This window comes from Columba livia, chromosome 6 (genome assembly GCF_036013475.1).
Source record: "Columba livia isolate bColLiv1 breed racing homer chromosome 6, bColLiv1.pat.W.v2, whole genome shotgun sequence".
Classification (NCBI taxonomy): domain Eukaryota; kingdom Metazoa; phylum Chordata; class Aves; order Columbiformes; family Columbidae; genus Columba; species Columba livia.
The window spans coordinates 25,483,450-25,496,965 of NC_088607.1; the positions used below are offsets into that span (position 1 = coordinate 25,483,450).

Genomic DNA, 13,516 nt, shown 5'->3' on the forward strand with positions numbered 1-13,516 from the left:
TTATTTCTTTCAGATTGTGTAAGATTTCGGTATTTATTCCTCAAAATAAATACAATACATTTATATACAATACTGTAACCACATCCAAATAACCTGCCAAATATTTGTGCCTTGTAGTATTGACACATTTTCTAATTTAATCCCCTGAAGTGTTCCTGTTCTCAGACATTATAAAAAATACTGGTCAATTTTTCTTATGATTTTTATTTTTCCACATATTTTATTATTGACATACTTTTTCTAGGTCTGAATACACAGCTTTAGCTAACCATGGTGAAGATGAAGCATCCATGAGTTACGCTCACGGAAGAATTCAGCCAAATCTGCAGATACTATGGAAATCTTTGTCCTGTTTGCTATGGGTTTCCAAAGACACTCCTGCCTGCAAGCACCGGGATGCAAAATTGAGGCATTACCTGTTGCCATGGTTCCTCCAGCTTATACTGAAACAGTGACTTGTGGTCAGACATCAGCATTTGTCGTGATGGTACCAAACTTTACCCTACTCGTAGTTAATTTATAAAATACAGTAAAATGCAGTATGAGTATGCTTTCCTTTTTTTTCTTTTTTGAAGCATAGATAAAGCAAAAAAAGGAATAGCTCTCCACACTCGGTCTCTTCAAATGATGGGCCAAAGCAGCGCAGATCTAGATTCATTCCCAGCTTCCATACTCACAACAGAAAAACTATATAGCACGTGCTTCTGTTTTCTTATCTCTGCAGATAAGAGACGTGTAAAGTAATATCCTGATAAACATACTAAGAACAGAACAGACTTTACTACTTCTTTTTTTTTAAATGAAGTGTGGTTTTTTGTTTTAAAATGCTCTCTTCTTATTGGTTTGCTAATTAATTTTAACTACAACTTTTGCCTGCATGCTTCTTCCACCTTAAGTACGCTTCCCTTCAAATACAAATACTACAGGGAGAGAACAGTAATTTGTCAAAAGATGTAGGTTAAGCACAGGTTGTTAAATAGTATAAACTTCACCTGTAAAAATTATAATCCTGTCATGGCTATATCTACTGTTCAAAATTATGTAGGCTATATACATTGCAGAATAACATTACACAGGCTTGCAAAAGCGCTCCAGCTGAACTTCAGCCACGAGCCAGGAAAGCTGACCGTGCTGACCGTGTTGCCCAGGCAGCTCCACGGCGAGGGCTGCAGACCCGGGACACGCCGCTTGTCCTTCCACAGTGTCCCCAGCTGCGTCTTGCCGTCCACACAGCTGTCACAGGAATGTATTTCACAGCACGTACCGAACCTTCCTGCAGCAGTCTCAGGAAGCAGAGCCTTCCTCGGGGTCTCCATTGCATTTCTCATCGCCCTCTCTCCTTGCTCAGGTTCTGCTCAGCCCACGCCTTGGTACCAACAGCACATCAGCGGCTGCGGCAGCGCTGCCTGCCTGGGCTGCTCCATCTGCCCGGTCCCCACACCAGCCCATCATCTTCTTAGCACCCGATTGTCCCTGTCACCCAACAGCTACAGATCTCAGCACTAAACTCGCAAATGTTTTAATATAGTTCTGACACATCATAAATGAATCAGTGATGCTTTTCCACGTGAAGACCTGTTGGCTGTCTGGAACGTTCTCTTATAGGGCTTCTACTGTTACCTAGTAATTTTTCTGAAACAATTTCTTGAAATATAAATTAATAAGTAAATTTTAGGAAATAGCCTAATATTCCATTTCTGTGGTCATTAAAACTCACCCTTAAAAAAGACCTGCTTCTGAGGGAAATTCAACAGCTAATTCTTTTACTGACTGTACAGAAAGCCCAAACAGTACTTACTAATTCGGAGTGCTCTGGTAAGCAATCTGGTTTTGGCTGAAACCCTTAGGAAATGCATAGCCTGCTCAAAGGCCAAGACATGTTTCTGTTTACTTTAAGCAAGATAGGTTTTGCATTATATCCATTTAGGGTGTAAATACCTGAGATTTAAGCTCAATAATTCTCAACTGTCTCAGTAAATGAGGGAGATGGAGGTTAGGTCATCTATAAATTCATTATGCACAAATATAATGCATCAATAAACAAACAAAGGGTTTATATTTCCTTTATCTCTGCCTCTTTTTATTGTCATATTAAGGACAATGATAACAGATGTCATTTACTGAATACTTTTAACACATACAAAAGTAAACCCATCATTTAAATAACCGCATTTCACTATATTTACAAAAAAGAAAAAAAAAAAAGAAAAAAAAAGAGGTGGTTACTCATTTCAATACAAATTCCACCCATTTACACCTTCAGAAGAATCTTTGTTCACAAAACCACCAGGTACTTTCAGTAGCATTTCCCATGATAAGATGAAGTACTTATCCACAGGAAAGGTTTATGGGCTTTCTCTCCACTTGGCCCCTCTCTTAAACTTACATCTTTAAAAAAGAAATTGAGCTGGACTTCTCTACAGACAAATCAGTAAGTGGCAATCTCACTGAGATCACAAAGAAAATTTAAATTTATTCTGAAGTTTCTATTGTTAAAAGGGAGATAGCAAATACATATGGCTTTTAGAGCAGATACTAAACGCATTACATTCTCATCTTTACCCTGCCAAAATCTGTGCAGAAGTATGTCTTAGTATAACATTGAAAATACAAAATAATTTGAGAACAGCTATGCTGAATTTCAATTCACGTCTTCTCTGTACGGAGGATGATTTTAAAAACAGACACAGTGGCACTTTAAGACTTAACAGATTTACATGCTCTGAATGTAGAAGAATGAAGAATGAAATGAAGACAAACTGCAGCACAAACTCATTCATTTTGAAATGCTTTTTCATTCAGCAGCCTGATTTTACCTCATGAGTGCACAACTTCAGCTTTTCTCTCTATTTTGTTTCTCTCCAACCTTGATCCGTGTTACAAGTACACTGAATATCCCAACAGTGCCGACTAGAAAACACTAAGATACCTTCCCTCCATAGCACCAGAGTAAAATTAAACATGCTACACTAAAACAATTTAAAAATGTGTATTCATTCTGAAACTGCTCTAGTGGGCTAAAGACTAAAATACTTTCCAGTTATTTCATGTCCATGCATGAAAACAGCTTCCGTTCTATTTCTGCTTTACATATTAAAACAAAACTAGGTTTTTCATATGACCTTGCTCAATCATGAAACTTTCCCAAAACTAAGATGGCTGTAAATTGCAGATTCCAGCAGTATAACAGCTGCTGTAACATGAAAAGCTATTTATAATTTGTAATGTTCTTGTAACAGTCTCCTCAGAATTTAGTAACAGCTCTACCATCTGCAGCTTCATGTAGGTAAAACCCAGAGCAGAATTCTGGGGAGGAAAACCATTTACCGGATAATAACTTGGCATAAACGAAAAAACAATGAAAAATGCAATCAAAGAGCAAACATTTCAAACAATTTTAACAGCAAAAGTATTTAAAGTAATTAAGTTCTAGCTTTCTGAAGTCTCTGTTCTTAAGAGCTAGACCGAGCCCGGCAGCTCCTGGTCAAAGGCCATTTCCACGTGTACTCTGTGCAAGCTCACAGATCTCTTTTGCGGGTTATTTTTTTAAATAAAATCTGAATATACGTGTCTCATACTGAGTTAATAACAACCTCCACAGATTAACATTAATGTTAACACAAAGATCTAATTCTAGCACATGAAAATGAAAATTATATCAGCTGAAATCCACTTTAATTTCCACTCTCTGCTGCAGAGAAGCCTCCCCATTCAAGGTCTGTACTAACAGGTGGTAAACAATTGGACAATCCTTTTGATGGTCTTTCACTTACCAATTCACAGTTATTGAGACACACAGAACTGATCAAGCATGTTTCTTAACTTAAATGATGTTTTCTTGCTATTTCTTGTTTTGCTATAGTATTATGCCCAAGTGCTATGTAACAAGGGGAATATGAAATTCATTATTATCAAATACCAGAGGCCTCCTAGGAGGGGTTGATTCTTTATCTGCTTTGTGCAACAGTTTAAAGAGTCCTGTTCCAATATTCATTGGAATTCCCATGATGATGCACTCAGAAACACCTAGGAAAAACAAAACAAAACAAAACAAGAACTTGTAGAACATCTACAGAGCACGTATTTACAAAGCTATTTTCATTTGCTCATCCTGTATGCATTGCCTATCAAATCTCCTTGAACCTCACGTACAGGCCAAGGCCTCTTCAGTAGATAAAGTTAAATATTATGGTCATCAGATCAGTGTGTTATTTCATCAGTGTTATTTGCACTCTGGACAGTTAAGAAAAAACCTGAACATCTCCAGCAATTAAAGAGCTTCAGAAGGTTTGTTTTCAGAGAAGGCACATTGCACTCAGTGACAACAGCAGATGCTTCACGTTCATTCTCTGACTAATGCTAAGACTTCAGTCACACCTGGTCGAGGTTCCCTTGAAAGCTCAGCAACATCCCAGTGAGAGAGTCATTCCACCACCTTAGCTCTAGCACTTCTTGCATTTTCGCTGTTCAAAACATGCTTGGTTTGAATTTAAAGATTTAGTCTGCCCCAATTATTTTTGATAGCGATAACATTTTCACAGCAATGTGCTGACAGATTTATATCCCAGGTCTACTGATGTATATAACTTTCCCAAAGAACAATCCACATCAAAAGCAAGCTATCCGATGGATACCAGTGCTTTTTTTCTTGGCATACTGTTATAATTCAAATGACACTTTCACACATTCTCAGGAATATAAGAATATTGTCCTTCACATAAATGTTTAAGAAAATAACAATAAATAGCTGCACCTTTGAATGCACAAAGGATGAAAATAAATTTGCTTAAAATTTGGGCAACATTTGATTGGTAAATTAAACGTATATGAATGAAGACTCAGTATTTTTACTCTTAGACCATTGCTGCATTTCTACTGCATTTTCCAACACCATACCGTAACAATCTTGTGCAAAATAGAACTCCTAGGAGTTAGTCGCTGTATAATCAGGCCCACTAATCTGTACAGCCCCTACAGCACACAGGTTCCAATGGATAGAAGAAATACTTTTCTAACAAAATAAAACTTAACTGTTTTTGCACAATAACCTTTCAAGCTGAGCCAACCTCTGAACCATGAAACTTGCACTTAAATTCTGGAAATCCTCCTTGCCCTGCAGTACTTCCATGTGCATAACCAGGAGCCCTTCCTCCCCACCTCCCTTGCACCTTGCAGACGACTCCCTTCACCTGACGGCAGTCGTGTCTAGCAGAAAATGCCACTGTAACAACCAAGCGCGTGTCCTCTATCTGCTCAGATCAATGTAAACTGGAGGCCAACAGCAATCATTCCGGGAGGGTGCGATAATGATGTTGATGATGGCAGAACAACTGCCAGGACAGCACACTCCACTCCACTGACCATTCAAGCCTCCTTCAGTGCAATGCCTTGTAACACTATCAGTTGTCATCTCTTGCAGACCTAAGCATGTAGCTGACAGCAAGGCACTGCTGCTCTCGCTTTCAGCTGGAAGAAGCTAGGCAGAGATGAAGCCAGTCACACTGCTCTAATTGGGAAGCATATTCTTGACACTTCCCTTCCAGATCACATCCTCATTTATGAGTATCACAGCAGTGATCTGTAGCTGGCAGTTGCACTTTGAAGTTAGAAATGAGAGTGCTGTTGGCTGCTCCTTGGGAAGGGGACAGAAAGGCAAATCGACTGCATCTCATCAAATCATACAATCATTCTGGTTGGAGGAGACCATCAAGATCATCAAGCCCAACCATGTCCCCAGGAACCTCGTCTAGCTCTCCTGCTGATCCTGCTGCTGCAGTGGCTGCTGCTGGAACTGGATCTCATCCTTCGCTCTTGTTCCAACCCACTCTGCCCACCGACAGGTGGGATCAGCAATTCTCAAAAGAAAATGCTTCTCTTTATGCAGGTAAAAACAGGGAGCAGCTTTGTCCCATTTTGTTGTGGTGTTAAAAAGCATCTTGCAAAACAAAAGGGATTCAAAGGCCACATGGTCTAAAACTACACCCACACATTCAGGAGAAGCACTGATTTGAGATGCCATTCAGTTCAGGACATACAGTTAATTTTGGGTACATACTCATTTTTCTTGGCAATATTTATAATTTTTTACTGCTCTGGAGATGCAAAACCATGAGCGTCTAAGAGTCTTTTCACAGTAATTCCAAGAGGTAACCAGTGATGGCCAGGTCAGGCAGCTGCACAGCACTTGCATTCAAGCAAACCAGTATTCTCTCTCAAGTTTTGGAAGACAGACAACAATTTTGTTTTGTTCATTCCATTTTCTTACTTAAACTAAGACTTTTATATAGAAGGCAACATCAAAAGATCTTTGGTTCCCACATTATTCAAAACAAGATTTTACCGGCTCAGAGGAGACTTTGAGAAAATATTTATTTTTTCTTAGGGTCCAGGATGGAATCAATCTCCCATAGGATCTTTGCTTTAGTCATGCACAAATAATAATAATAGTTATAATAATTAAAAAATCCCAGTCACGTGGAATGCTGGACAGTCAGAAAGTGGCAGAGTTCTTAAAATACAAACTAATAGCACAAAAGTTTCTGACAGCTTCCAGGGATTCAGAAAACACGGTGTCCACAAAGCACTGTTTGAAATTGACTACACTTTCTAAGACCACCTAGAAATATATACAGACCACTAGACCTTAACATAATACACTCATATTTTTATACATCATTAGCACCCAGAAACTCCAAATGAGCGGTTAGAGCTCTGGGACGGCAGGCATTACATAAACAAATGATGAGAGGGCAAAATCTGCCTGACTTCTCCTTTTCTCTGTTTAAACTACTAGAGAGAGACTTGTTAACAAATAATCCCAAAATGTATGTAGCTTAAAGTAGAGAGAAATCTGGGAGGAATGGAGGCAAAGAAGTTTAAAAAAAGAAAAATACTTTCAATTCCAAATATTAGAGTACATGGCAGAAATGCAAAATTAAGAGACAAACAGAATGAGAAAATTCCTCTATTTGAATTTTGTATTTGGCTGTATGTATGTGCGCATAAACTTGTATGCACAAGCTCATGTATTTTTAAACTCTTATCAGATTCTTTCATGAATTTGGTGAGAAGATTATTCAGTGGGTGTTAATGAATTTAACTTTATAACTTTATAATTTTTAAATTTATAGATAAATTTAAAAACCTGTTTCTCAGGACAGGGATCTTCTCTGTTCTGTTAATGAACGGAGTACTGATAAACAAGGCTTCTAATGAAAAAGAAAAAAATGCAAACACAATTTTAACCTATTTAGATCAGAAGTAACTAAAGAAGTCAAGAACTTTGTTAATTTCTATGTAAAACTGACAAATCACATAAGCAACCATTATGCACAGTATGATAGTCTCCTATGCAAAAGACATCTATGTCTTTTGCCTCTTGGTAGGAATGAAAACAAACTTTAAAGACTGAATGGGGTACTAGATTCCTTCATCAGCTCTACATGTTGAAGATACACAAACTTTCACAGTTGAAAAAACAGAACTACTGATAGTGGGACAGACTTCCTGGTATTTCAATGAGCTATGCAGTGAGAAGTAAAACCAAATTACTAAAAGTTTACTTTAAGAAACATACCACAAATCTCCAACTGATTTCAAGATCTCTGATTGAGATTTGAAGTAGAGAAACATCCACCACATTTCTAGGATCAAGAAGTATGGATCAGCCTCAGACCTGAAGTTTTTGACAAGTAAGCTTAACAGGGGCAAAAGTCCAATGCTTTGAAGAGGTTTACAGATGCTGGGTAAAGACTGCAAACTGCAGCAGAATTTGTAATACCTACCACAAACAGAATCCTTCTGTCCAAAGTAGGCAGCATCAAAGAGATGGTCTGCAGTCTTTTCAAAGGAAGCCAGCATCAACACACTTTCCTTCATTTTTGCCAGTCCAAACCTAGTAATGCCCAGCACCTCACCCTTGATTGATGGAAAAAACCGAAAGACAGAACATCACAATAGTGGCTGGAGGTCAGTTATGTTTGCTGAAGAGGCAAATCAAGTGAACAACAGAAAACTAGCTTCTATTCTAACAAACACATGAAATAAATGGTAAGTAAAAAGGTTACTATCTGCAATGTAGCATTGTCATAATACGCTGGTTTGCAGCTAAACATTCTGAAGGTTAATAGTATGGTAGCAATCAATATTTAAATAAAACAGAAGTGATTATTCATATATACAACAGAAGCTGTTATAAATGGTCAATAGATTACTTTTTTTCAAGCAAGGATATTGGAAAGATTGAGAGAATCATGGCCATGAGAAAAAAAAAAATCACGCAACTATAAAACTAGCTGGTGAGCTACAAACTTGAGTGGGTTCTGAGAGCACTATGCTGAAGCTACTGCCTGCTGTCTACTGATAAATCTGACTTGAGCTGCCTGAACATCACAGATGTTAAATCTTCATTTTTACACTCTCCAGAAAAAAAAAGAAATTAGCTTCTTAAACTAGCTTGGTTTATTTCTGCCTCTGTTTCTAACAAACTTCCTGATTATAACAGACTGTGCACAGAAGCAGAAGTCAAAAGTCCCAACAAAAGAATGCTAGGAGCCCAGCAAGTGTGAAACACTGCGCTCTGATGCCCTTTTCCACTATTGTGTGGCAGCTCCACAGAGCCAGCCCGGGGACTGCTGCAGCTCAGGACAACAAAGCCCTACAGTTCTGGGAGAAGTCAGAACTCCTCCATCCATTTGACTCAAACCCTTGCACTCTGGCAGGCAAAGTGGAAAATCTCACTTCACTAAATGTACTCAAATGTAAAAAACATACTGGATGTGAAGGAGAGAAAATCCATCAATAAAGAACAGATAGGGATTTTCTACTAGCAAGTTCTAGAAGGCTGCTCATTCTCTACATGTAATCTGATTCTATTTGTAATGTCTGTATGCTTTGACCCTTATATACAGTGCAGCTGCTATGAACCACACCTCATGTGGTTTTCTGCACAGCAAGCCTTAAATTGCATGCATGGTTACCCAAACAGTTGATTTTCATGCCACAATTTTTAGGATTACTATTTCCAATAAGAAATTATGACTCCCCAGCTTGTTTTCAGTAAAAATAGACCTTCTCCTCCACACCCCCAAGACCTAGTTTAATTAAGTATTTTATTTGACAAACAAACATAAGTATTTGGTTAGTATAACTTAGAGTTCTTTAAAACTATAGCTGATTTCCATCTCCCTAGCTCACTCGCCCTTCTCAAACACGATAAAATTAATTTGCATAAACAGACTAGTGTAACATTTAGAAAAAGCACAGTACAAACCTTGTAAGTCATTAGATCAGACAGTAACATAACATGTCTCCTGTCAATGCTCATACCATGGTTCACCATTGTATACTGAATCTCATTGATAATGGTTGTCCGAGCAGCTTCAATTCCTAGTGTCTTCTCTACCTACATGGGAGATTTTGTCAGATTAATGAAGAGCCAAATGCTTGGAGCAAGCATTTCCCTGGAACAAATACCATCTGAAGTCAGATAATACGTCATTTCCATTACTACCCTTTTGCATTTCTCCATTTTAAAAATATTTATAGAAAAAGCTTCTTTGAAGTGAACAGTGTTGCCAGTCGAATTGCTCACTTGTGTTAATGCATTCTGACAACTATTAGTGAAATCAGGCTTGATTACATATCAACTGCTGCATCTGAGCACAAACAAGCACTTATTATAAGATGCTATGGGGAAAAACCCACAGTACCCATTGGAACATTACCTCATAAGTGTTGTTAGAGGACGTTTTTGTTCCTTTCACTCCATGAGTAGCCATAACAGCTCGCAGATTATCACCTTCAACTAGAAGTTTATATTTTTCCTTTCCACTTTGTTCATCAATATGAATGACAGCCCGGGAAACCTCTGGTATACCTTGCACTACAACCTTCACAAAACAAATAAACATAGTAACTTTGATGTGTACAGTAACGCAGTATAAAAGGGTAACCCTTTTTAGTGCTCAAACACAATTGGAAGCTCCAGCCTTTCGAGTAAATGCTCAATTAAAATATATATGAAAGAAGATTTCCTGTTCTTAAATACACTAGTGCAAACGTGACATTCACACTTTAAACCTTTCACACTACCTACATTTTATATTTTATGCCAGATATCCTCACACTCAGATCTGGGTCTCTGAATGGTGGTATATCCACACAACTGAGCCAGCATCATAACTAAGGTTCACCTATCAGGATTTCCAAAATCCAAAGTAGACAGTGTCCTCACAGCTGCAAAAATGCCAAATACTGTCATATGGTTCCACTCTACATGTAGCTAGAAGAAGATGCAATTATTTCACACAACTGCTGCATTCAGAATGCTTCAGTAAATATTGTCAGGAAAGTATTGTGGCTTCAATTTTATTTATAAGGATTAGTAACCAAGGCTTAGTTTCAGCTGTAAAGCAGTAGCATCGTAATCTAAGAGTTATGATCTCAGCCCATCTTCATTGTCAATACTGACAGGAATTACTTCATCTTCCCACTACAGAACCCCAAATTATTGTTACTGATTACCTCCCACAAAAACATGGGACAGCCTTTGTTTTTTACCTTCGGTAGTTCTTCCTTCAGGGACTGCAATACATAATACATTGAACTCTTGCTATTTTCACGAGGGGTCACACATACAACTGCTTCTCCATGGACAGCAACATCCCCAGGCTTCACTCTGAGTTTAGATATGCAAATAGAGTAGCGCACAGTCTCTGCATTCACCTGTGGCAAAAGTCAGCCAGTAAACATCAGGATACTTCCCTTATATAAATATGATCAAGGACATGCTGCAGTCTTTCAACAGAAGATAAAAAAGCAGAACATAGAAAAATTAACAAAAATTGTTACTCTTACAAATTGCATGAACTACAATAGGGTATCGGCCTATATGTTGACAGAAATGGCATCCTTGTATTTAGCAGACACCATGTAATGAAAGTATATTCTCTCATTTCCAAATAAAGGAAAAATTATCCACTTTACAAGGAAAAAAAATCCAGATGTAATGTAGCTACAGAACATCCTTAGTTTACTTTCTTTTTTTCTTTTTTTAACTTCCACTGGTCTAAATTTCTGTTTCCAAGACAGGATTAAGAGACCCTTGGGAATTTACCCAAGGCATATTCTGCACAAGAACTGAACAACTCACCTCTAATCTCAGTAGTCTAATGCGCTCTAAAGACAGCTTCACTAGGATGAAACAGTCATCTGGAAGAAACACTTCCTCAATATATTCTGAAATCTTTAAGAGATAAGGATGAAATAGTTAGCATATGAAAATGGTTAAAATGCCCCACAGCAATTGGCTAATGCTTATACTTAAAGCATTAGCAATAATACATTTTTTCCTACCTCTCCTAATAAAGTTTTCTCAATTCTTCCTTTAACCAGGCGGGCAAAATCAGGATCATCATCTTTATCCAGTTGTGCTGTTATAATAGGGGTGCTACAAAGAATAAACACACACACACACAAAAAAAAAAACACAGTTAGGAAACTGTTTGCCTTACAGAATCTCCCTCATCATCTAGAGTAATATTTAATATGATAATGAGACCTTCACCTTACGTGGGTACATTTAAGAAAATTATTGTTCATGTACTTCAGGTTGGTAAAAACAAGCACACATACAAAAGATTACAAGACAACAACTAGTGACTATACACTATTCTACTATTGTTTAAGTATGGGTTCATGGCAACCGCGGAAGCGGTTTGCTTCAACTACCACTAAACACCAGAAAGCTTCACAGTATAGCAGAGAAACCTAATGGAATATTCAACTTCATAAGTAAACACTTAATTTGATTTTCAGAAAAAAAGAAAACCTGTCATTCTTGGGCCCAAGTATTTCTTAATTGGAAAGACGCTACACTTTTCCTGTTTGTGTATTCTATGCATTCAATGTTGTATAGTATATTTCTGAGAACAGGGAAAGGCTGTCACATATTGCAAATTTATCCATCAGGTTTCACTTAAGCAAAGGGAAAAAAACAAACCAAACCTAATAGCCTTTGAAGCATTAATGATTTCCTTGATTCTTGGCACACCCAAGGTAATGTTCATTGAAGCAACGCCTGCAAAATGGAAAGTCTTCAGAGTCATCTGTGTGCCAGGCTCACCAATACTCTGTGCACAAAGAGCTCCTACTGCAGAACCAGGCTCCATCTGCGCCCTGATAAAGAAATTCTCTCATTAAAAAAGTAAAGAGACATAGAACCCAAAAAGGCATAAAATCCGAAGCAAGGAAAGACACCAACTATTCCAGTAGACATATGAGAACTTTTTTTATTTTTTTTCAATAAACAAACATGAGAGAGGTTAAAAGGCCAACAATACTCAAGTCGCTGATCTCATGCAAGGCAAGAGGATGCTCTGTCACACAGGCATTCCATGGATTCATGTAATATCCATAACAGAAAACAAAATGCTTGTCCTCTTCCTCTTAAGCATCAAGCAATAGATTCATGATTCCCCATTCAGGGAAATGCGGTATTCTAACATTTCCAAAACTCTGCTTTATAAGTTCAAGCACAAGAGACCTCTATGAAATCTTCTTTAAAAAATTATTATGTGGACTACTTTTTAATCAGAACAAAATCCAGAATAACAAACAAAAGGCTCTTACAAGTGTGTAACAGATTCAAGAATGTTAGCATAAAGTGTGACAGAGACTCCATAGATCAAGAATAACCATGGATTTGGAACTGAACTATTCTGACAGTGTTTTGCATGGACTCTCTGGAGGTCTGGAACAATTTTCTGCAAGAGAGGAAGAGAACACGTCCCCTTAACAAGCTCACCTGTAGGTGGCAATGTGTTGGGGTTTATCTTGCAATGTTTGTCACTGAGCCAACTGTTTCTTATTCTTTATTTGCATTGCACTCACAACAGAACCAACACTAATTCAGTAAAAATAGTAAAATACTCTCCTAGATTGCAAACAAAGCAATAAATACTGAATTTGGGGCAGGTGAGAGGGATAAACTGAGAGAAAATAACCGGCTAAACACTTACCTCATGTATTTGTCTCTACAAGTCTCCAGAAACTTCTCCAGTTGTGTTGGAGTAATCCTATCCAACTGATATAAAACTTGTGGCTGAAAAGAGAGTAGAAGAGTTGGAAAAGTAATAGCTTATGAAGATTTAAAATAACTGCATAATTACTCCCTTGAAATTAAATATTTACCTCTGTTGTGCCATTGTCATTAATGCCATACTTGTCCCTAGTTTTTTTTATCTTCTCAGAAACACCTTTGATGAACTTTTTAATTTCCTGAAATTACATTAAAGCAACAGTAAGCAACATGGCCTTCCTAGCGAAGCCTTCAGTAAGTTATTTGCTTAAAGCTCCTCATGGAATGTTTACAGTCATAGATTAACAATGCACAATATGAAGAGAGAACATCAAAACTTAAGACACACACACAAACTAGAATTTAGCAAACCAGATTCACTCTTATGTAACCACAAATTAGTAGCAGTACATGAGGAATTTGGTCCATGCTGAACAA

The 13,516-nt window shown here is 37.7% G+C and overlaps 1 protein-coding gene across 2 annotated transcripts in view; it reads right to left on the bottom strand.

Annotated features, from left to right (window-relative positions):
• Window positions 1-2,052: 2,052 nt before the first annotated feature.
• The window catches only part of POLR3A (RNA polymerase III subunit A), a 35,338-nt gene continuing 23,874 nt past the window's right edge, over window positions 2,053-13,516 (bottom strand). For both annotated transcript variants that reach the window (XM_065067584.1, XM_065067583.1), the window contains 10 exons: window positions 13,192-13,278; window positions 13,020-13,102; window positions 12,007-12,177; window positions 11,356-11,449; window positions 11,153-11,245; window positions 10,561-10,725; window positions 9,726-9,890; window positions 9,272-9,403; window positions 7,785-7,917; window positions 2,053-4,026 (listed from right to left, as the gene is read on the bottom strand). In XM_065067584.1, the coding sequence (XP_064923656.1) occupies window positions 3,878-4,026; window positions 7,785-7,917; window positions 9,272-9,403; window positions 9,726-9,890; window positions 10,561-10,725; window positions 11,153-11,245; window positions 11,356-11,449; window positions 12,007-12,177; window positions 13,020-13,102; window positions 13,192-13,278 (1,272 nt within the window). In that variant the 3' untranslated portion in view covers window positions 2,053-3,877. The remainder of the gene's footprint in view (window positions 4,027-7,784; window positions 7,918-9,271; window positions 9,404-9,725; window positions 9,891-10,560; window positions 10,726-11,152; window positions 11,246-11,355; window positions 11,450-12,006; window positions 12,178-13,019; window positions 13,103-13,191; window positions 13,279-13,516) is intronic.